Source organism: Thalassophryne amazonica, chromosome 4 (genome assembly GCF_902500255.1).
Source record: "Thalassophryne amazonica chromosome 4, fThaAma1.1, whole genome shotgun sequence".
NCBI lineage: Eukaryota > Metazoa > Chordata > Actinopteri > Batrachoidiformes > Batrachoididae > Thalassophryne > Thalassophryne amazonica.
The window spans coordinates 12275735-12301018 of NC_047106.1; the positions used below are offsets into that span (position 1 = coordinate 12275735).

Genomic DNA, 25284 nt, shown 5'->3' on the forward strand with positions numbered 1-25284 from the left:
GCCGGGCAGGAGGCGGCGAAGGTCCAGGTGCACAGAGGGGCAAGGTGCGGTATGGCTTGAGGCGGGACACGTGGAATACAGGGTATACTCCGGGATGACAGGACAGCTTGGACCCGTGACAGAAGTCCAATACGGCAGCTCTAGCCTCTGGTGGGACGTACAGTCTGTTCTTGGGGCCAGTCCCCGGGTCCGGGCTCCTTGTCAGGGCCTCCCGGACGGTCTTCTCCACGTCCCAGGTGAGGGTGGCCACGACAGTGGACTCGGGGATGATGGTCTCGGTGGGATTCGACAGCCCCGCTTTGGCTTCTTCTTCGTGCACCCGGGACAATGCATCTGATTTCTGGTTCTTGGTCCCGGGGCGATACGTGATCTTGAAGTCAAAGCGCCCGAAGAACAGAGACCAGCGGGCTTGCCTGGGGTTCAGCCGCTTGGCGGTCCGGATGTACTCCAGGTTCCGATGGTCCGTGAAAACCGCGAAGGGCAACGATGCCCCCTCCAGCAGGTGTCTCCACTCTTCAAGAGCCTCCTTCACCGCAAGAAGTTCCTGATTGCCGACGTCATAGTTCCGTTCAGCTGGGGTCAACCTGCGGGAATAAAAGGCACAAGGATGGGAACTTTATCAGCCTCCACGCTCTGGGACAGCACGGCTCCTATCCCTGAGTCAGAGGCGTCCACTTCTACTATGTACTGGCGATCAGGATCAGGCTGCACCAGAACTGGTGCAGTCGAGAACCGGCGTTTCAACTCCTGGAACGCGGCTTCGCACCGATCCGACCAGGCGAAGGGGACCTTGGTGGAGGTCAGGGCAGTCAGGGGGCTAACTACCTGACTGTAACCTTTAATGAACCTCCTGTAGAAATTTGCAAAGCCGAGGAATTGCTGTAGTTTCCTGCGGCTTGTTGGTTGGGGCCACTCTCTCACCGCCGCAACCTTAGCCGGATCAGGGGCGACGGAGTTGGAGGAGATGATGAACCCCAGGAAGGACAAAGAAGTGTGGTGGAACTCACACTTCTCGCCCTTCACAAACAGCCGGTTCTCCAACAACCGCTGTAGGACCTGACGTACATGCTGGACATGGGTCTCAGGGTCCGGGGAAAAGATGAGTATATCGTCTAGATATACGAAGACGAACCGATGCAGGAAGTCCCGCAAGACGTCATTTACCAAAGCTTGGAACGTCGCGGGGGGCGTTTAGTGAGGCCGAACGGCATGACCAGGTACTCAAATGACCTAACGGGGTTGTTGAATGCCGTCTTCCATTCGTCTCCCTTCCGGATCCGAACCAGGTGGTACGCATTTCTAAGATCCAATTTAGTGAAAATTTGGGCTCCATGCAGGGGCGTGAACACTGAATCCAACAGAGGTAACGGGTATCAGTTGCGAACCGTGATCTCGTTCAGCCCTCTGTAATCAATGCATGGACGGAGTCCGCCGTCTTTCTTACCCACAAAAAAGAAACCAGCACCCATCGGGGAGGTGGAGTTCCGGATCAGCCCGGCAGCTAAGGAGTCCCGGATGTAGGTCTCCATTGATTCGCGTTCCGGACGTGAGAGGTTGTACAACCTACTGGACGGGTACTCAGCGCCCGGGACCCAAATCGATGGCACAATCATACGGTCGGTGCGGGGGAAGAGTGAGCGCCAGATCTTGCTGAAACGTCAGCAAGATCATGGTACTCCTTTGGCACCGCCGATAGATTGGGGGGGACTCTGACCTCCTCATTAGCCGTAGTGCCGGGAGGGACCGAGGATCCTAAACACTCCCGGTGGCAGGTTTCGCTCCACTGCGTGACAACCCCGGACGGCCAATCTATCCGGGGATTGTGCTTCACCATCCATGGAAAGCCCAAAATCACTCGGGAGGTAGAAGGTGTTACATGGAACACTATCTCCTCCCTGTGATTCCCAGACACAACCAAAGTCACTGGTTGTGTCTGATGTGTGATTAATGGAAGCAGGGTGCCATCTAGTGCTCGCACCCGCAATGGTGTCGGCAGAGCCACCAGAGGGAGCCCTACTTCCTTTACCCATCTGCTGTCCAGCAGATTCCCTTCAGACCCCGTGTCTACCAGTGCTGGGGCGTGAAGGGTTAAATCCCCACAAAGGATTGTTACTGGGATCCATGCAGATTTGCGGGGTTTTCCCGCGTGCGTGTTATGGCCCACCCTTAGCCCAGTTTCTAAGGACGGGCGTTGTAGTTTTGACCGTTTGGGGCAGTCCTTCTGCATGTGCTTGCAAGAGCCGCAGACAAAACACTCCCCGCGGGCCAGCCTCCTTTGTCTGATATTTGATCTTAATTTGGCCCTGCTCGTGTCCATAGCCTCCTCAGCAGGGGGAGCTGTAGCCACACGGAGCTCTCTGGCAGTGAAGCGTGGGGACGACGTCACCGTGTCGGAACCGGAAGGGGGAGGGACGGCTCGTGCCCGGTCACGTCCCCCGGCCTGCTCCCGACGATGCTCGTTTAAACGGTTGTCTAAGCGTATAACTAAATCGACAAGCCCGTCAAAATCCCACGGTTCCTCCTTAGCCAGTAGGTGCTCCTTAAGGACCGGGGACAGTCCGTTTACAAAGGCGGCGTGGAGCGCAACGTTATTCCAGCCGGACCTCGCTGCCGCGATGCGGAAGTCGACTGCATACTCGGCCGCGCTACGGCGCCCCTGTCTCATCGACAGCAGCACGTTCGAAGCGGTCTCGCCTCTGTTGGGATGATCAAACACTTGTTTGAACTCCCGTACAAACCCAGTATAAGACGTTAGGAGCCGTGAATTCTGCTCCCAAAGCGCCGTAGCCCATGCGCGTGCCTTTCCTCGAAGCAAATTAACAACATAAGCCACCCGGCTAGCGTCTGATGCGTACATGACAGGGCGCTGTGAAAAGACGAGCGAACACTACATGAGGAAGTCCGCGCACGTCTCGACACAGCCCCCGTACGGTTCCGGAGGGCTTATGTATGCTTCAGGGGACGGTGGGGGGTTCGTTGAACGACCAGTGGAACGTCTGATACAGGCCCAGGACCAGCCAGAGGAGTGGCTGCAGCAGCGCCCTGATCGCGCGCTTCCACCCTGGCGGTGAGAGCCTCCACCCTCCGATTAAGGAGGACATTCTGCTCGGTCACTAAATCTAACCGAGCCATGAAGGCGGTTAAGATCTGCTGCAGCTCACTCAACACGCCTCCCGCTGACGCCTGCGCTCTTCTTCTGGCTCTTCCATTGGCCGTTCAAGCTCGGGTTGACGCCCCTCGGAATCCATGACGATGGCCGAGAAATCCTGTTGGGAAGGTGTCGTAGCACGGACCCACAACAGGGGGCGCAAATGAACGGACAATGAATAAGCCAAAAGGTAACAATTTAATGTTGTGACACACACAACTAAACACACAAAATTTGTAAAGTCAATTAACACCAGGTGACGTGTGGGCAGGCTCGAAGATAGAAGACCCCCGACGAGAGAGAAGCCGCGTCCCACACGGCCTCCACCACCAACGGCCTGAAGAACACCGGAGCCGCCAAGTCCCGTATCCCCAGGTGGCCTCTGTCTTCGGCTGTCGACCCTGGTACTGCTGGCAGAAAGCAGAGACAAGATGAATGAGTGGAAGTCCGCACACTCAGTGGTCCACGATCTGTACACAGTTAGGAGGGAGAACCTCCACCTCCAAATTACACACTCGTGCAGCTCCTGATTAACCACTTATCTGTGAGGCGCAGTCGTCGCAGTCACACCAAACGCCAAAATCCCACAGACAAGGAAAACACCAGGAAAACGTCTGCAACACAAGTCTAGATTATTACACAACGTATGAGTCAGCAGAGAAATTACCTCTTGGTAGTCGATTTCTCGGCGGGGAGGTGGAGTTACAGTCCGGCTTATGTAGTGGTGTAGATGAGTGACAGCTGGTGCGATGAGTGACAGCTGTCACTTCTTCTGGGTCTGGCGCCCTCTCGTGCTTGGAGCCCGCACTCCAAGCAGGGCGCCCTCTGGTGGTGGTGGGCCAGCAGTACCTCCTCTTCAGCGGCCCACATAACATCAAGTATGATCTTGAAATTCTAAGGTGTTGGTTTTTTTTGTTTTTTTTTTGAGAACATCAAGTTCTGCCTTGACTTTGTGCAATAATGTGTGGTATTTCTTGCATTGGCACCTTCTGAGTTCATCTATGTAAGTATTTACTAGAGCTCTTGGCAAAATTCTATTGTACATTAATAGTAAATGTCCACCAGGTGGAGATTTTCTATTTCAAGAACTTTGGGACAAGATGGCGACCAACCTGTTGCTTATAGGAGTAGATTAAATTATTCTCTGCTTTTAGTCCTTTTTTTGGGGGTCTGTATTTAACGCTGTTTTAAACACATTGCTGTAACTTTTATTGTTCTTAATGTAGACTCACGTGTGAACTCCAGGATCATAAATTTCCCCAAGAGGATGAATAAAGTATACGTGTCCATACTGAACGTTGTATTTGACAAATGTTTAATTTTGATAAAAGGTTATTTAAAATGTAATAAATAATGAATACGCTTTTTGAAACAAAGTAAAATAATAATAAATAAAACACACTAGAAGAAAAAGGTAGATATTTGTGATATTAATTTTTGGCAGTAATGACATATGGTTATGAAATCAGAGGCTCATCCTGCTTTTGTTTCCTTGCTGGTTAAATGCTCTAATGTAAAAAGTAAGTCCCTTCGGCTGCTCCCTTGTTTGCACTCGGGGTCGCCACAGCAAATCCAAGGTGGATCTGCATGTTGATTTGGCACAGGTTTTACGCCGGATGCCCTTCCTGACGCAACTCCACATTACATGGAGAAATGTGGCAGGGGTGGGATTTGAACCCAGAACCTTCCGAACTGAAACCAAGCGCATTAACCACTTGGCCAAATGCTCTAATGTCACGGTCACATTATGGCTCAATGGGTCCTCTTGTAAGGACTTAAAGACTGCCCCCCTCACACACACACACGAACTGGAGGGCAACCTGAGCCAATAGTTGTAGACCGTAACATGCTTTGTCATTCACATTTGGTGTTTCCATAGCAACAGTAAGCTCAGAGTGGGACAAGTGAACCCCCTTGCCCAATTTGAACACCATTACAATGCCCCACCCCCTGTGGGGAGCATCCCAAACACAACAGAGGAGCCTGTGCTGATCCACGGTTTAATGGAAAGCCAAAGGATTGAGATCAGGATTTTAGATGGAGGTTAATAGACAGCTTTATGATGTCTCCAACATGATAAAAACTGCAAGTTATTAAGTTCAGACCCAAAACACCCAAACCAGCCCGTTGTCAAGTGTGAATATATGCTTAGTCATAAAATATATCACAATCTATAAAACATATTTTGAAATTCAAAAGCATTAATTACAGATTAAAGGACTAAATTTCAAGGCTAAGCCAAGTCAAACAAGCATCAGTGGCTTCACAGCTGCAGTAATTCAATTCAATTTTGTTCAACTGAGTTCAAATAATCAAACTCTGACTTTAGAAAAAATGTAGATTATCTATCTAAGCTATGTGCAGAAAAGCAGGCAGTGGAAGGTGGTATTCAGTCAGCCAAAGTAGGTCGGGTCACAGGTGCAATGCCCCATTTCACTTCCAGTCATCTGGACTCTGATCCTTTCACTGTATATGGGCTGACAATCTGTAGTACCCATGCACCAGTACTGCTGCAACACAGTGCATTAGACAGCAATCAACAGTGAGATGTGGCATCCAGCTTGAAATATGTAAATGTGCTGTACGTTTTTTTTGGCCAGTAGATGTCAGTAATCCATAATGAGCCATGAAATGAGGCTTCACATATTTATGCTTTTGGTGAAACAGTTGGCTGGGAGGTTTGTTGCAGTGTAGAAGCCTATGTTCATCGTTACGCATTGTTGAGGCAGCACAGTGGCTCGGTGTTGAGCAGTCTTGTCTTGATTTTGAAGGGTTCGATTCCACCCATGCCCATTTCACTCTTGTGTGGAGTTTGGATGTTCTCACCGTATCTGCACAGTAATGTAGTCTGGTTTCCTCCCACCATCAAAACATGCATATTTCTTTGCTCTTGACCAAGACAGCTAGTCTACATCTGAAATAAGACCGCAGGTGCCAGACTATGGTTACCCACTGATCCTAGTGGTTGTAAGGTGTCTAATTAGGATAGGTTAATGCAGAGGACAGAGAAACCTAGCTGACTGGATAAGGAACAGGTCTTCAGGATTGTGAACCAAGGTCTACTTATCCCAATATGTAGACCTTGGTTTGCATCGTGGTTATACTACGTCTGTGTCCTTGGATAAGACACTAAGGTGGCTCTCCCTTTGCCCTTTCCCTTCATTTTGCACATTCACAGTGAACTGGTAGGGCAAAGGGAGAGTACTGAGATTGGACCTTAGTCTACATTGTCTCAGTCCACCCAGTTGTAAATAAGTACCGGCCCTGGCTAGGGAAGTAACCTGCTGTCCCATACAGGGGGAGTCACAGACTTTTATCAGCTTTAGACTACAGAATCCGGAGACAAGCACCAGCACCGCCAGGCCTCAGGACCTATACAGGACTTAACTTGAGGAGTGTCCTGAAGAAAGTCAAACATAGAGTCGCACTGTCCCGAGATGGAAACATGAGAAGTACGATGTTGTACATATAGTCGAGATCCTTGTTCATGATATAAAGAATTGGACCACTTGATGCTACACATCTGTGCTTATCCAGTTTCAACAATCTAATAGCGTATCCTATCGTCTGACTATTCTACTCGTCCTGAGCGTTTCTGATGGAAGCCAGTAGGTGTCACTGTGCATGTGGTAGTCAAAAGGCCTCACTCCCGCCGACAGCCAAAGGATACTCTGACCACGCAGGCCAGAGCCTGGGTTTTAGCCAACTGGTCAGCGTGTCTACCTTCCGTGTCAGACATCGTGAGTTGGCGCCCCGAGAAGAGCGAGTGGGAGGAGTCACAACAGTTCACAACGGACCCAGTGCCACGAGGGGGCGTTTGGGGGCGACGCCCCCTCACATCATCAACCTCGCCCCCTCGGATGTGAGAGTTATCAAAAATAAAAATTAAAAAGAAAGAAAAAGAAATACTGGAAAATATAGCGCCTCGCAGTTTCGCAGATTTTTTTTTTAGTCCAATTTTGCATGCTTTTTTTTTTTTTAAATAGCGCATTCTGCTCCGCGTCCTCATCAAGCAGGCCGGTGTTCTGTCGAGATGACGGGACACCTGTTGCGGCACCGTGAAGGGACAGTACGCGCATAGTGTTCTGTGTGTCTGTTTATAAGAATCTTCTCACCCAGAAGAAAAAACAGCACCAACAACTACCCATAACTGTGTTCTTCACTCGGAAAAAGACACCTGCAGCGAGGTGTGAGTGGAAAAAGGCGCGACAGTGGCGCGGCGACGAAGAGGCGCGATCAGAGGAACTGTGAAATACTGGTCAGTCACTATTAATAATTTCTTATGTGTCCAACCTCGTAGGTTGATGGTTAAAATTAAATTTGTTAGTTCTAAAAGCCATCATAATTATTTATAGGAAAACGTTCTATTTTTATTTCTCAAACAAATGTTTGGGCCTGAAAACAGGTTGGTCTTATTTTTCTACTAAGGTTTGAACTTTGAGAGTGTTTACACACGAGAGAAAAGTGAGAAAATGTTCATGCCTGTTTGAGAAAAGTGTATAAAGTGTGTAGTGAGGGGTTTTACAGCCTTAAAACATCTATAGTAATTGTAAAAAATAACGCTATTTCGCGGATTTCGCCTATTGCGGGTTATTTTTAGAACGTAACTCCCGCGATAAACGAGGGACCACTGTATAGCTACATGAAAGGTTTATCTTTGACCCGTTGTGTGACTGTCATGCCCAATTGCACTGTGTTTGCACTTGTGATGGAGGGCTGTATGTGGGGTTAATCTACTGTCTCGTGTCGTTTCTCAGATCAGTTGTTGGTTTGGTTTTGTGGTATGCAGGAGATCACTTGACCGAGGGTCTATACGTTCAAATAATAATTAAAAAAATACTGTCATCACTCTTTACTCTTACTCAGTCAGTCTCTTACAACGGTGTAGCCTAAATACACGAGCTTTCCAGGAGCGCACCCAATTCATTACGCACGCTCAGAGGCAGGTACCCTCCAGTGCACACCTTTTTTTGTGTGTGTGTTGGGGGGGGCGACCCCACCCCCTGTGATAAACTCATCGCCCCCTTAATATTTTTTTTCTGGCGCCGGGCCTGGTTCACAACAAGTTCATACCAAACCAATGGTGGTCAGTCGTGTCACACACTTGAACCTTTAAATTTAAAAGAACGCTCAGAAGAGTTTAGAGACAACCTTTTAAGAAAACAACCAACAGCGTGACAATGAACACACAGATCACCAAACTTTCTCCTGTTACAAAAAAACAACACGTGCACCAGGTTTTTAAAAACTCAAACACATACAGTCCTTGGCACAAATACAAAATGTTCTTTGCACCCACTGGTAATGGTCATTTTTATTTGGTCCTCTTAAAGAGTCTTCTCAGGAGTCGAAGTAACATGTTGTCCCTGACGGCTTTCACGGTCCGCTCCCATAGGCTGTCCTCCTTCCACAAACCACGCCCCTTCTTCTCAGCCCTGAACTCTGCCCTGTGCAGCTGCTTGTGGAGACGCCAGTACAGGCGAGAACCAGGAAGCACTCCGGAGATGGGCGCGGTGCGAGCCAGACCCAGCTTCAGAACCTCCTCATTCACACAGCAGCTCCACATCGACCCCTGCTGGACACATGACAGAAGGCAAGAATGTGGAAGTTGGAAGTCGTGCATGTGCTAACTGAGAACTCATAACGTCCTCGTTCATAACAGCAGTTAGAACTCCGCAGACACGGTGCGGCGCTGTAGGGAGCCTGCAGAGTTGTAACACAATGGACTGTGATTAGTCTTCCTCACTTCCACCTGCAGCCACCATCTACAATCAATCAATCAATTTTATTTATATAGCGCCAAATCACAACAAACAGTTGCCCCAAGGCGCTTTATATTGTAAGGCAAGGCCATACAATAATTACGTAAAAACCCCAACGGTCAAAACGACCCCCTGTGAGCAAGCACTTGGCGACAGTGGGAAGGAAAAACTCCCTTTTAACAGGAAGAAACCTCCAGCAGAACCAGGCTCAGGGAGGGGCAGTCTTCTGCTGGGACTGGTTGGGGCTGAGGGAGAGAACCAGGAAAAAGACATGCTGTGGAGGGGAGCAGAGATCAATAACTAATGATTAAATGCAGAGTGGTGCATACAGAGCAAAAAGAGGAAGAAGCACTCAGTGCATCATGGGAACCCCCCAGCAGTCTAGGTCTATAGCAGCATAACTAAGGGATGGTTCAGGGTCACCTGATCCAGCCCTAACTATAAGCTTTAGCAAAAAGGAAAGTTTTAAGCCTAATCTTAAAAGTAGAGAGGGTGTCTGTCTCCCTGATCTGAATTGGGAGCTGGTTCCACAGGAGAGGAGCCTGAAAGCTGAAGGCTCTGCCTCCCATTCTACTCTTACAAACCCTAGGAACTACAAGTAAGCCCGCAGTCTGACAGCAAAGCGCTCTATTGGGGTGATATGGTACTATGAGGTCCCTAAGATAAGATGGGACCTGATTATTCAAAACCTTATAAGTAAGAAGAAGAATTTTAAATTCTATTCTAGAATTAACAGGAAGCCAATGAAGAGAAGCCAATATGGGTGAGATATGCTCTCTCCTTCTAGTCCCCGTTAGTACTCTAGCTGCAGCATTTTGAATTAACTGAAGGCTTTTCAGGGAACTTTTAGGACAACCTGATAATAATGAATTACAATAGTCCAGCCTAGAGGAAATAAATGCATGAATTAGTTTTTCAGCATCACTCTGAGACAAGACCTTTCTAATTTTAGAGATATTGCGTAAATGCAAAAAAGCAGTCCTACATATTTGTTTAATATGCGCACTGAATGACATATCCTGATCAAAAATGACTCCAAGATTTCTCACAGTATTACTAGAGGTCAGGGTAATGCCATCCAAAGTAAGGATGTGGTTAGACACAATGTTTCTAAGATTTGTGGGGCCAAGTACAATAACTTCAGTTTTATCTGAGTTTAAAAGCAGGAAATTAGAGGTCATCCATGTCTTTATATCTGTAAGACAATCCTGCAGTTTAGCTAATTGGTGTGTGTCCTCTGGCTTCATGGATAGATAAAGCTGGGTATCATCTGCGTAACAATGAAAATTTAAGCAATGCCGTCTAATAATACTGCCGAAGGGAAGCATGTATAAAGTGAATAAAATTGGTCCTAGCACAGAACCTTGTGGAACTCCATAATTAACCTTAGTCTGTGAAGAAGATTCCCCATTTACATGAACAAATTGTAATCTATTAGATAAATATGATTCAAACCACCGCAGCGCAGTGCCTTTAATACCTATGGCATGCTCTAATCTCTGTAATAAAATTTTATGGTCAACAGTATCAAAAGCAGCACTGAGGTCTAACAGAACAAGCACAGAGATGAGTCCACTGTCTGAGGCCATAAGAAGATCATTTGTAACCTTCACTAATGCTGTTTCTGTACTATGATGAATTGTAAAACCTGACTGAAACTCTTCAAATAGACCATTCCTCTGCAGATGATCAGTTAGCTGTTTTACAACTACCTTTTCAAGAATTTTTGAGAGAAAAGGAAGGTTGGAGATTGGCCTATAATTAGCTAAGATAGCTGGGTCAAGTGATGGCTTTTTAAGTAATGGTTTAATTACTGCCACCTTAAAAGCCTGTGGTACATAGCCAACTAACAAAGATAGATTGATCATGTTTAAGATCGAAGCATTAATTAATAGTAGGGCTTCCTTGAGCAGCCTGGTAGGAATGAGGTCTAATAGACATGTTGATGGTTTGGAGGAAGTAACTAATGAAAATAACTCAGACAGAACAATCGGAGAGAAAGAGTCTAACCAAATACCAGCATCACTGAAAGCAGCCAAAGATAACGATACGTCTTTGGAATGGTTATGAGTAATTTTTTCTCTAATAGTTAAAATTTTATTAGTAAAGAAAGTCATGAAGTCATTACTAGTTAAAGTTAAAGGAATACTCGGCTCAATAGAGCTCTGACTCTTTGTCAGCCTGGCTACAGTGCTGAAAAGAAATCTGGGGTTGTTCTTATTTTCTTCAATTAGTGATGAGTAGTAAGATGTTCTAGCTTTACGGAGGGCTTTTTTATAGAGCAACAGACTCTTTTTCCAGGCTAAGTGAAGATCTTCTAAATTAGTGAGACGCCATTTCCTCTCCAACTTACGGGTTATCTGCTTTAAGCTGCGAGTTTGTGAGTTATACCACGGAGTCAGGCACTTCTGATTTAAAGCTCTCTTTTTCAGAGGAGCTACAGCATCCAAAGTTGTCTTCAATGAGGATGTAAAACTATTGACGAGATACTCTATCTCACTTACAGAGTTTAGGTAGCTACTCTGCACTGTGTTGGTATATGGCATTAGAGAACATAAAGAAGGAATCATATCCTTAAACCTAGTTACAGTGCTTTCTGAAAGACTTCTAGTGTAATTAAACTTATTCCCCACTGCTGGGTAGTCCATCAGAGTAAATGAAAATGTTAAGAAATGATTAGACAGAAGGGGGTTTTCAGGGAATACTGTTAAGTCTTCAATTTCCATACCGTAAGTCAGAACAAGAACTAAGATATGATTAAAGTGGTGGGTGGACTCATTTACATTTTGAGCAAAGTCAATTGAGTCTAATAATAGATTAAATGCAGTGTTGAGGCTGTCATTCTCAGCATCTGTGTGGATGCTAAAATCGCCCACTATAATTATCTTATCTGAGCTAAGCACTAAGTCAGACAAATGGTCTGAAAATTCACAGAGAAACTCACAGTAACGACCAGGTGGACGATAGATAATAACAAATAAAACTGGTTTTTGGGACTTCCAATTTGGATGGACAAGACTAAGAGTCAAGCTTTCAAATGAATTAAAGCTCTGTCTGGGTTTTTGATTAATTAATAAGCTGGAATGGAAGATTGCTGCTAATCCTCCGCCTCGGCCCGTGCTACGAGCATTCTGGCAGTTAGTGTGACTCGGGGGTGTTGACTCATTTAAACTAACAGTCATCCTGCTGTAACCAGGTTTCTGTAAGGCAGAATAAATCAATATGTTGATCAATTATTATATTATTTACTAACAGGGACTTAGAAGAGAGAGACCTAATGTTTAATAGACCACATTTAACTGTTTTAGTCTGTGGTGCAGTTGAAGGTGCTATATTATTTTTTCTTTTTTAATTTTTATGCTTAAATAGATTTTTGCTGGTTATTGGTGGTCTGGGAGCAGGCCAAATACAACCAATCTTACATGTCAGGCCTCCACAAAAGGCTGATGTAAGTGAAATCCAAGACATATTCACTGGCTTGGAAATGATCATGTGTCAAAAAAACTGAAAAAAAAAGAAAAAAAAAAACTGGCTGTAAAAATAATAATTCAAGAGGCTTCTTGGGGTCACGATACGTAATGCATATATTTGTTGTCAATCGGGTGAGTACAACTGAAGCAATCTCACTCGCAATATTTTTACAAAGTATGCTCTAGTGACCTTGACCTTTGACCCCAAAATCACGAGGCTTCTTGGGGTCACTATGCGTAACGCATATACCAGTTGACACAACTGAAGCAAACTCGTTCACAATATTTTTACAAAGTATGCTACAGTGACTTTGACCCTTGACCCTTTGACCCCCAAATCAACAGGATTCTTGGGGTCACAATGCAAAATGCATATACCAAGTTTGTTGACAATCAGGGCTGTACAGTAGGGCTGCCACAACTAGTCGACTAGTCACGACTACATCGACTACTGAAACTGTCGACAACTAATTTAGTAGTCGACGAGTCGTTTATTTTATTTAAGTCTTTGTTTTTCTCTCCATTCATAGTTTTAGGCAGCAAGCCGTCCTGCCGTCATTTGGACATTCAAATTTGGATTAGACGGCTGATTAAAACAGTGGCTGTCTTGTTCAAAGCCGCTTAAAATGCGCAGTTTACTGACGAAGCTGTGTGTGTGTGTGTGTGTGTGTGTGTGTGTGTGTGTGTGTGTGTGTGTGTGTGTATGCGCGCGCGCGTGCGCGGAGTCAACTGATTGTAGACTGCGAGGGAGGGGGTGGGGAAGGAAGATTCCTGAACGGAGGCACGAGACGTTACATTCTGCTGAGAACCATCAGTGCACGTGAGACAGTGAGTGCGGAGCAGAGAGAGAGGATTTTAACCCGAGTGAACATGTTAAAAAAAAAAAAAAAAAAACGAAACAAACCGTGGAGCTGCCTTTACTTCTCTCTGTACTTTCTCTACTTGTGCCGTTCTGATGGCACCATCACACCATGTGCGCATCGTATACTGAATTTATGAGATCATCAGATGAAATAAACAGTTAAGTATCCTTAAAAATGATAATAAATAAATGAACGGAGCAAAAATTATGCATACACGGGTAAAAAAAAACCCTGCTGTGGAGAAGCTGTGCAGTGATGTTCAGAGGCACAGATCACAAAAAGCAGGTGAGAACTCTAAACTGTAACAGGTGTTATTTTGCAAAGGTATTTATTTGTTCAATCTTAAGCTTAATGTAGTGTTCAAGCACAAAACATGACTGATAAGGAGAAAAAAAAATTACTTTTAAAGATGACTTCATCACACTAAAATGAACTGGAGTCAGAATAAAAATACAAGCTGCTGATTTTTGTTATTTTTCAAAGTTATTATAAGCTGCAGCTATATGTTTTATTCATTTCAAAGTGAGGTACCTCTTATTTTATTCTAGTTTATTTATACAAAAAATATGGGGAGTCAAATCAGCCTGCATTGTTCTCTTCAGTTTATATCAGTTTGCCTGCACATCTGTGTATTTTTTCCTTCTTTATAAGAGTTTGGTGTTTGCATTTGCTCCACAAAGTTTTAAAATACAAGAAAATGTTCACACTTTTCTTTAAAAGTAAGTCCCTTCGGCTGCTCCCTTGTTTGCACTCGGGGTCGCCACAGCAAATCCAAGGTGGATCTGCATGTTGAATTGGCACAGGTTTTACGCCGGATGCCCTTCCTGACGCAACTCCACATTACATGGAGAAATGTGGCAGGGGTGGAATTTGAACCTGGAACCTTCTGCACTGAAACCAAGTGCATTAACCACTTGGCCACCACTGTAATTTTAGAAATGCAACAGAAACAACCACAAATCAGAAAAAGTTGGGACTATATGTAAAATGAAGATAAAATAAAAATGTTGCACTATTCCCAGTTTCTCCACTCACAGAAGCAAAAGTTCTTCCAGAGTTGTGTCTTGGTGGTTTCCCTCACTTGTCTCCCTCCAGAATGGACATTTAGTTTTTGAGAACTGCCTACCTGACACAGATTTACTATAAAGTACCACACGGTTTGTATTTATGAATAATTTATGGAAATGAAGTCTAAGAAATAGTCATTGATTTGGAAATGTTCATGTTTTCATCCCCTGACGTTTCTCAGAAAATGCCGCAGACCTTAATTTAGGAAATTACGTATGATCTGACTAGTCGACTAATCGCAAAAATAATCGTTGACTAGTCGACTATCAAAATAGTTGTTTGTGGCAGCCCTACTATACAGCAAACCCGCTGACAATATTTTCACAAAGTACAGTCTAGTGACCTTGACACTTGACCTTTTGACCCAAAAATCAACAGGCAAATCTATGCATTAAGTACAGCTTGACCTCACCCTGCTGTAGGACACCAAACAGTGCAGTGTGTCGTCCTCTCGGCTGATCAGTTTGAACCAGACTATCTGGGCAGGTGTCAAGTTCTTCTGCAGCCACGTCCTCCCGTCCGGAGTCAGCTCCACTCCCGCCAGATGTACAGTCAGCGGCGATGCACCTGAAGGGAGCCAACAAGAGCCACATAGTCAGCCGCAAACAGTATTTACAGAGTGTGTTCTCAGGGAGGCTCATGTTGGAAACGGCGTTGGATGTGGATTATGACGATCATTAGTCTTTTAGTTGATCCTAAAATATGCACATGTGGATATTTGACCATCAAAGGAACATCCGCTTTACCTTTGTGCTTTGAAAGTAATGGCGAGATGACTGGCAGGTAAATTGGCACATGTTCCACTTTGAGTCCTTTCTCAGTGACCACATGAACTTTCCCACGAAGGCTGACGTTCCTCTCTATAAAACGTACAGGGATCTCAGAGACAGCATGAAACCTGGTGATCTGAAGGTGTGCAAAGACACAAAATGCAAATCTATACCATAATTCTCTAAGGCCCAAATCTGAAGATCTATGTTAGTTTGTCTTTTTTCAGGCAATGTGTAAAATGGAGGCACTCACTTAGCTCGTGCTAACATTAGCCGAATTAGCATCATGTAATGTGAAACTAACGTTTTCAAGCTAATGCTAGCCTGTTACTGCATTTTCATGCAAATGTTAGCCTCTTAGCAATATGGTATGTGATGCTAATGAGGCTAATGTTAGCATGAGCTAACTGAGTGCCTCCATTTTACACGCTGACTAAAAAAAAATAGACAAACTATGTGGTTTTCGATTTTTTTGACAGACATACTAACTAACATATAACAGATACACCAGTTTGTCATTTTTTTCAGGTAACATGTAAAATGGATGTACTCAGTTAGCCCATGCTAGTAATAGCCTCAATAGTAAGTCCCTTCTGCTGCTCTCTTGTTTTGCACTCGGGGTCGCCACAGCAAATCCAAGGTGGATCTGCATGTTGAATTGGCACAAATTTTATGCCAGATGCCCTTTCTGACGCAACTCCACATTACATGGAGAAATGTGGCAGGGGTGGGATTTGAACCGGGAACCTTCTGCACTGAAACCAAGTGCATTAACCACTTGGACACCACCCCTACTAGTATTAGCCTCAATGGCATCACATAATGTTTTCATGGTAATGCTACTCTGTTAGTGCATTTTCATGCAAATGTTAGCCCCTTATCATGTTTTATGATGTTAACACGTTTTCAGACTAATGTTAGCCTGCTAGTGGATATCCATTCTAGTGTTAGTCCTTTAGCAACATGTCATGCAATCCTAACAGGTTTTCATGCTAATGTTAGCCTGTTAGTGCATTTTCATGAAAACGCTAGCATCACGTTATGCAAAGCTAACATGATGTCATGCTAATGTTAGCCCATTAGCGCATTTTCATGGAAACATTAGCCACTTAGCAACATACAGTGAGGAAAATAAGTATTTGAACACCCTGCGGTTTTGCAAGTTCTCCCATTTAGAAATCATGTAGGGGTCTGAAATTTTCATCTTAGGTGCAAGTCCACCAAAAAAAAAATCCGGAAATCACAATGTATGATTTTTTAATAATTTATTTGTATGTTACTGCTGCAAATACGTATCTGACCCCCTACCAACCAGCAAGAATTCTGGATCTCTGTTAATTTTTCTTTAAGAAGCCCTCTTATTCTGCACTCTTTACCTGTATTAATTGCACCTGTTTGAACTTGTTACCTGTATAAGACACCTGTTTACACACTCAATCAAACACACTCGAACCTGTCCACCATAGCCAAGAGCAAAGAGCTGTCTAAGGACACCAGGGACAAAGCTGTAGACCTGCACAAAGCTGGGATGGACTACAGGACAACAGGCAAGCAGCTGGTAGAAGACAACTGTTGTGATTATTTATTAGGAAGTGGAAGAAACACAAAATGACTGTCAATCTCCCTCGGTCTGGGATTCCATGGAATATCTCACTTTGTGGGGTAAGGATGATTCTGAGAAAGCTCAGAACTACACAGGAGGACCTGGTCAATGACCTGAAGAGAATTGGGACCACAGTCACAAAGATTACATTAGTAACACGTGATGCTGTCATGGTTTAAAATCCTGCAGGGCAGCAAGGTCCCCCTGCTCAAGCCAGCACATGTCCAAGCCCCTTTGAAGTTCACCAGTGACCATCTGGATGATCCAGAGGAGGCATGGGAGAAGGTCATGTGGTCAGATGAGACCAGAATAGAGCTTTTTGGTCATCAACTCCACTTACCATGTTTAGAGGATGAGAACAACCCCAAGAAAACCATCCCAACCGTGAAGCATGGGGGTGGAAACATCACACTCTGGGGGTGCTCTTCTGCAAAGGGGACAGGACGACTGCACCGTACTGAAGGGAGGATGGATGGGGTCATGTATTGCGAGATTTTGGCAAACAACCTTCTTCCCTCAGTAAGAGCATTGAAGATGGGTCATGGCTGGGTCTTCCAGCATGACAGTGACCCCAAACACACAGCCAGGTCAACTAAGGAGGGGCTCTGTAAGAAGCATTTCAAGGTCCTGGAGTGGTCTGGCCAGTCTCCAGACCTGAACTCAATAGAAAATATTTGGAGGGAGCTGAAACTCCAAACTTGAAAGATCTAGAGAAGATCTGTATGGAGGAGTGGACCAAAATCCATGTTGCAGTGTGTGAAAATCTGGTGAAAAATTACAGGAAACGTCTGACCTCTGTAATTGCAAACAAAGGCTACTGTACCAAATATTAACTTTGATTTTCACAGGTGTTCAAATACTTATTTGCAGCAGTACTAATCATACTAATGTTATCGTGTTAGTGTTGCCTAAGCATAGCTAATAGGCTATCATTAGCATGCTTATGTTAGCATGTATATCAAAATATGTATTTTTAAGCACATACAGTAACAGTTCCGCAACACAATGCCAGCATTTACCAATTATGAACTGCAACTGCAGTAAATGTGTATAATTTACAAGAACATTAGAACATGTTTCTCAGTATTTTCCCCAGCCGTCTTCTATTTTTGATTTATCTTGGGGCACGATGACTTCAGCTTTGACTTTATTGAGTGAAACATTTATTTCATTTGGTTCCAGTCAGGTGACTGACTTTGCCATTGCCGAACATTCTGCTTCTTTTCCTACAAAACATCTTGGGGCCCTATCTTGACGATGTACTTCACACAGTCAAAAGCACATGTGCATTTCAGGCGTGTCCAACGCAACCTTTATATTTATGCAGCACGTAATCTGAGCACAAAATAAGGCGCAGGTTCAAAGAGGCTGTATTTAGTTAATTAATCATGGTGTGTTTTGGGTATAACATGAATTAAATTAATCTGACTGTCAACTCTGCTTTCAAGAGCAGTGTGCACTTGAAAGTGGTGCAGAGCTGTTTAAATGTTGTAAGAAGTGCTTTGGTGAGGAAATGGATCTGTATTACATATGTGGAGATTAATCAATACGAATCTGTATCTACATACAAACGGGTGCGATTCATTCATACAGTCTGCATCGATTCAATTGATGGGGAAATTGTGTTGCATCGCTCGCTGCCTGCATTGATTTTTTTCCAAGGAACATTGAATGCACCACAGACAGTTTGGGACACCAGAGCAGCTGCTGTTCTTGAGGGTGTTTATCGAGAAAATAATAATTTCTCTACATTGATTTCAGACTGCAGTGGGTCTGCTTGAAGCATGAAGCAACGAAGCAGCGCTTCGACCCGCTGTTTGCTGGTTCTCTGCTTTGCTGGGTTTCAGAAGCAGAAAGTCTACTGGCGTGAGCACCAGCTGGTGCATAAACTGAAGTTGTCCATCAAGTAAAGGAAATAAAAATAAAATAATAATAATAATAATAATAATATCCGCTGTTTTGTGGGACTAAGTGCACAACACCAAAGACCCGTGCAGATTTCGGTTGGAATTAATAACGTCAGAGCAAATCGCCATTTTAATCAAATAACACCTTTTTCCAAATGTTATAATACAAACAATAAACTACAACCGACCCAAAAATGAGACATCCTGCATTTTTTATGAATTACATCCTGACATGCAGCCGGCTGTATTAGCTCAGTTCAGAGGCTATGGAGTTACATTTGTGTCATTAATATCTGAAAAGAAATGCTTTTGACAAAAACTACAGATTTTGTTTATTTCTATTTATGTCCAGAAATCTAGGATCCAGCGAGTAATTTCATATTTATTTACTTTAAGACTCAATAAAATGTTGTTGACATAGAAAACCTGTAAAGCCTACTTCTAGTACACGGAAAATTCAAAAGAGGCATTGATATGGGAATCAATAAAGAACCGGATCGATAAGCAAAACTGATAATGACATCGTTATCGATAAAATCTTATCAATTCGCATCGCATCGTATCGCATTGTGGGGAACTGAATCATCATCAAATACATATCAAATCACATTGAATCGGGAACAGGGGTGAATCGTATCACATGGTATCGTCAGTATCGTCATGTATCGCTATATGTATCGTATCACTGGTAGTGTATCGAGGTGTGTATCGAGTCGTTGTTAGTAATGAGATGCACATGCCTAATCTGTATGTAAGCACTTAACACACACGAGCAGATAACTTATGGGAGCAGCCACCAAAGCTCCCTGAGGTGAAACAGACAGTTCTGATTGAATTCTGCCTGAAGTTGTTAAATTACTCCACATTCCTTACCAGTTTGATGCTCCTTGCTATAATGATGACACCAGCAACAGCCAGGCCTGTTGAAATGTTCTGTGCAAGAGAGTGACACAGGCTTTAGAGCCGAATAACAGCATTGTACCATCAAAAATGGACAATAATTAAAAAGTTAAAGTGGCACAGGTGTACAAAACCAGCACCGCTCCCCCAATCCCCCCACCACAAAGTTCACCCTACACCCCTGGATGCCTGTGACATCATACAGAAAAGGTGACTAATTATGACCCAAAAGAAAAGCATCAAGCACAAATCTTTTGAGAGAATTTGCATTAAAACAGCAACACATGCATCTTTCCAGCAAACTAATTGAATCCTGTAGTTTGTAGCCCAAAAGTAAACCTGGTAAACACTGAAATGGTTCTGTTTCTTGAAGAACCAACATGTTTCTGAACTTATCACTTCAAATGGAAAAACCCTGCAACTTGCCACGCCCGCTTTTCCTGTCTGTCACTCCCACAGGCTGTATGGGCGTGTCACACAGAGTCCAAATATGGACTTCTGTGACATATGTTACACAAATCTAATAAAGGAAATTTCCTGCCTTTTATTTTACATATTTGGTTTTGTGTGTGTGTATATATATATATATATATATATATATATATATATATATATATATATATATATAAACGGATTTTCTACAGAACAGAACTGTGTGATAGTGGAGATGTTTAACATGAACTCAAAGCCACACTTGACTGTAAAACATAAGAAAATGATTTAAAACAGCCAGATTTATGCTTGAAGATAATCTTCACCACGTCTTTGATGCACACTGTGGTTTTCAGAGCCGATGACGTGCACACTGTTAGATCCAGAGGAGCTTCATACCCGAACAACATTTAAATGATCATCAGCGAACTGAGACATTAAAGATACGATGTTGTGGACAGACTGGTTCCCTGGGTCTCCCCGTCCTCTGTCCCTCAATCCGTTTTCAGTTTCTGTTTCCCGTGAAGTCTCCGGCATGTTGTTGACGTTTATCCTCATGCAGCTGAAGCTCCGCCTTTTAGGGCGGGGCCATGGGCTGTCTTTACAGTGACAAAAATGAGCTTTGTCTCCTCCCCGTGGTTTGTTTTAGTATGACAGGATAGTGAAAAACATTTAAAAGAAGAGACAAAGTCGAATTTCCCACTTAAAAATGTCCTTTTAATGAATTTAAAGCCTTTCTGTTACTGAGCTGAATCTAAGCTTTGGATCATGGCCGCGCCATTATTACCCCTGACCACCGACAGAGGGCAGTACCCCGAACAACCTACACCATCAGTTCATTATATTCAGTTTAAATATACTCAACAAAAATATAAACGCAACACTTTTGGTTTTGCTCCCATTTTGTATGAGATTAACTCAACGATCTAAAACTTTTTCCACATACACAATATCACCATTTCCCTCAAATATTGTTCACAAACCAGTCTAAATCTGTGATAGTGAGCACTTCTCCTTTGCTGAGATAATCCATCCCACCTCACAGGTGTGCCATATCAAGATGCTGATTAGACACCATGATTAGTGCACAGGTGTGCCTTAGACTGTCCACAATAAAAGGCCACTCTGAAAGGTGCAGTTTTGTTTTATTGGGGGGGGGGATACCAGTCAGTATCTGGTGTGACCACCATTTGCCTCATGCAGTGCAACACATCTCCTTCGCATCATCCGTGAAGGGAACACCTCTCCAACGTGCCAAACGCCAGCGAACAGTTTTTAATTTTGTTACAGAATTTTAATGTTTTTTTTTAACTATATAAAAGTCATAAGTAACTGGCACAGCACTAATTAGACCACATTTAATTTTATTTCTTAATTTATTTATCATGATCAATGCTTAATAATAAACAAAAATATATCTAAATAAGTTAGAGTTTGTCAAAAAGACTAATTTTTATGTGTTGATTCCTGGGGGGGGGGGGGGGGGATAAAAGGCAACCTAGAATTTAAATGCAATGAGATATTATATTAACAAGTAGCATACGTACAAATTATATACACAAACAAATTCTTATTATTATTATTATTATTATTATTTTAAACAACCAGAAGTGGCTTTGGTGGCCACCAGACCCTTTAATGTATTGCATTTTATAGATAATTAACATTCTAACTCTGAAATAAATGTAAAATAATAAATTCACTATGTTACAGCTGCAACTAATCCATTCACTAAGTAACAAATTTTCACTTTTGTCTTGTTCCTTGGTTAAAACCATAATTTCCCATTTCTTCACAACCAATCAAAAGAGAAAAGAGTGGTCTTGACCTCCAAACTTTGGTTTTGTGGTCAGTACAATGAAATTGCAAATTAACCAGATTTCCCATTCACTGAGTGGTCACTACTAATTTCTGGAAAAGTTAAGTCTATTTGTCAGAGTTGTGGTCATATTTTCTTTTTGTGATCATGTCAAAAGGGTTCAAACATCATTTCAAACATAATACAATGTTGACAAAGCAATTATATTTATGAAAACCTTCCTGATTTGTACAGACTGAGCAAGAAGTTTCAAGAACAGGAGAGTAATTTACTGAGGTTTGAAGAATCTCCTTTGTTCATGAATATTTCACTCTTTAATCAAAGAAAATTTTACAACCTTGTGGAACATTCCAGAAATGTGTAGAATACCAAAGAATGTTCTAGAATCTTTGAGAAAACCCACAAGAATCTCAGGGAACTTTCTAGAAAAAACAAAACAAAACAAAAAAAAAAAACAAATCTGTATAACAGTGTAGAACAGTGAAGAAATTTTCTAGAATCTTCTGCAATTTTCCATAATGGTTGACAAACAAGTTCAGGAATATTCTTGAGAGATCAAGAAGATTCCAGAATGCCATCATGAAAGACTGAGAAAGTTCTGGGGTGTTACATGACAAATATCTAAACAGGGGTTCATAGGCCAGCATTCAAGATGGGACAACCTGAGAAGATACACCAGAAGAAGAGAGATGGCATCAAGAGGCTGCAATCATTCTCCAGATAAATTCTGCTACATCTGTGGCCAATTCATCAAGAAAAGAGCAAACAAAGTTTTCTGTGACAGCATCCAGCAAAATGTGTGAAGCCTACAAAGCTTATTTTGGAATGCCATGGAGACCAAGATAAGAACTGGGCACCTCACTTAGCTTGTGAATATTGCAAGAAAACACTTGAAGGTGAGAAAGTTATGTTTTGTTGAAAAAGCCAAAATCTTGTATGGTAAATATTGAATGGTCAGTCATTAAACAAATATTTTCACTCTTTTTGCAGGATGGTACAGAGGGGAAAAGAGAGCAATGAAGTTTGCTGTTCCAAGAATATGGTGTCAACCCACTGACCACTTAACCAACTGCTACTTCTGCATGGTGGATCCTTCCAAACGCCGAAGTGGGAAGGATGCGCCTGCTATTCCTTATCCTGACATTCCATCTTCCATTGCACCAGTGCCACATAGTACTGAGTTTCCTGTACCTTCACCTCCAGAAAGAAAACCATCAGAAGAAGAAAGCACTGAATCAGAGGATGAGGAGAACAGTGAGGTGGACTGTGACATTACAGATACAGTTTGTTTTCATTGGACCACAAGTCAAGAAAAGCATAGAGTGCCCTGAATTTCCAAAGAAACTGATAGCAAAGGAACAGGAGGCATGGAAAAGTTTTGTTGATGTTGTCCATGGGTTTACTGGGCAACCACAAGGCTGACAATTATGTGGAACTGGTTGAGACTTTAGTGAGAAACTATGGCCAAATGGGCTGTAGGATGTCACTGAAGGTCCACATTCTGGATGTTCACCTTGACAACTTCAAGGACAACATGGGGGCATACTCAGAAGAACATGGAGAGAGCTTCCACCAAGACATAATGGACTTTGAGCACAGCAAGGATCTTACAATGAAAACATGATGGGGGACTACATTTGGGGTCTGATCAGGGAAAGTGATTCCTTGCACATTCGCAAATCAAGGAAAACTTCATTTTTAACTTTGTAAAATTGTTGTCAAATGTTTGAAAATAAACCTTGCTGCAGTTATGTTCTGTATTTTAGTTTTATTGTGAAAAAGTCAGAAGATTGTCAAAAATAGCTGTTTTGAGGGGATAAAATTGCTGTGCAGCCCAAAAAACCAAAGTTTGGCATGAAAAATGGGCTTTTTCTATTGTTTTTCAATAAATGTAGTTGGGAAAAGACACTTACTTGCCAGGAACAAAAATCGTGCTACACAATCAATCCAGCATCCACTAACCAGCCAGCAGGTGGCAGACACATCTATGAGATATTACATAGGAAAAACAAAACTGCTTTTGGGATTGATGTGGCGCATAAAGTAATCTATTCTTTTTAATTTGGTGAGCTGCAAGAACACAACATTAATGATGCTTTCCAGTTGTACTCGGATGTCGGAATTCCAACTCATCAACCCCACATACCCCTAATTCACCATCCAAGATGGTTGTTCCAAGCAAGTAGTGAAAACTGTTGTTTATTTAGGCCTGTTTTCTTATTGCTGAGGTCATGTTGCTACAGTATTTTTATGCGTGAAATACCACATAATGTGTTGTTATCAAATGGTGCGCTAACATTGGCCGACGTGGTGTTGATAACAATGTAATTTCTGCACAATCTGTTCTCTTCCATGGGGTCTCTCTGGTGGACCGCATATACTCCAAATTTTTGCAGCGTTCGTCTTTTTTTCCAACTTGCAGCGTTGTGCGTAAACTGGAATACATTTACATCTGGTGTGACGTCATTCTTCGTGGCAGCTTGCTATTTTCAAGGTATGGAATGCGGCATTATTTGTTGATAAGACCTGGCTGGGATGGACTAACACGTTCATCTACAGTTTTGCTGTCCAAGCCCTAGGCTGATTGCAGCCCAGGAAACATTGTAGGCAGTTTGTCTAATAATAATAATAATAATAATACAGAAAGCGTGAGTTCACTTCTCTTTCATCAACTCTTTTAGATGTGAATTTAGTTTTTATCCTGTTAATAAGACATTGCATTATCAAATCTGGGCTCCAGTCTCCCATGTGCCTTCTGGCAAACTAGCGCGTATTTCACATATTTCTCTTCAAATGTTTCCCTGCTGCTTAAAACATACAATGAAACAGGTCTGAACACGTGTTCGCATTATAAATACGTGATACACAGACCAAACTGTTGAACTTAAGAAGTGATATTTGGCATATAGTCATTGTCAACGTCCATTTCATTTTCGACTTCGTGTTGATGCACTTCAGGTCTTGACCACATAGGGGCAGTATGGCTCCACCTCCTATGCAGTCAGAAGGCTTTTTTGGCATGGGGGGCGGGGGGTGGAGCTTCATGAGGTAATAATGTATAGAAAGAAATGTATATAAATGTAATAATGTTCAACAGATGGCAATATAAAAAAAAAGACAAATAGCACACAAATGTTTACAGATTTGGTTTTTAATGATGCATTCTTACATCATTAGGCAAACAGGATGCTAATGACGCAAACCACCAGCTCTAGATCTCTGGTTTCCCAACAAGGTAAAATGTCATTTCAGTGCAGAAGGTTCCGGGTTCAAATCCCACGCCTGCCACATTTCTCCATGTAATGTGGAGTTGCATCAGGAAGGGCATCCGGCGTAAAACCTGTCCCAATTCAACATGCAGATCCACCTTGGATTTACTGTGGCGACCCCGAGTGCAAACAAGAGAGCAGCCGAAGGGATTTATTTACCTCTACAACTACCACACACATCCCATACAGTTTTTATCATGAATGACTGTGTTTAGGGGTCATCGTTAAAAAAGGTTAAGGCACCCCATCACGCAGTGTTAAAGAAAGCAACAA

General features: G+C 43.1%; 1 protein-coding gene across 2 annotated transcripts; it reads right to left on the minus strand.

Moving 5' to 3' along the window:
* Nucleotides 1-8357: 8357 nt before the first annotated feature.
* c18h3orf33 (c18h3orf33 homolog (H. sapiens)) lies at nucleotides 8358-20482 on the minus strand. 2 transcript variants are annotated; one of them, XM_034168888.1, is made up of 5 exons: nucleotides 20323-20482; nucleotides 19465-19524; nucleotides 15058-15217; nucleotides 14724-14878; nucleotides 8358-8720 (listed from the first exon to the last, which is right to left on the minus strand). In XM_034168888.1, the coding sequence occupies exons 1-5, from the start codon at nucleotides 20479-20481 to the stop codon at nucleotides 8463-8465; spliced, it is 792 nt and encodes a 263-aa protein (XP_034024779.1). In that variant the 5' UTR covers nucleotide 20482; the 3' UTR covers nucleotides 8358-8462. The 2 variants fall into 2 exon arrangements, with proteins under 2 accessions (XP_034024779.1, XP_034024778.1); XM_034168887.1 differs by having other exon boundaries at nucleotides 8358-8723.
* Nucleotides 20483-25284: the final 4802 nt, after the last annotated feature.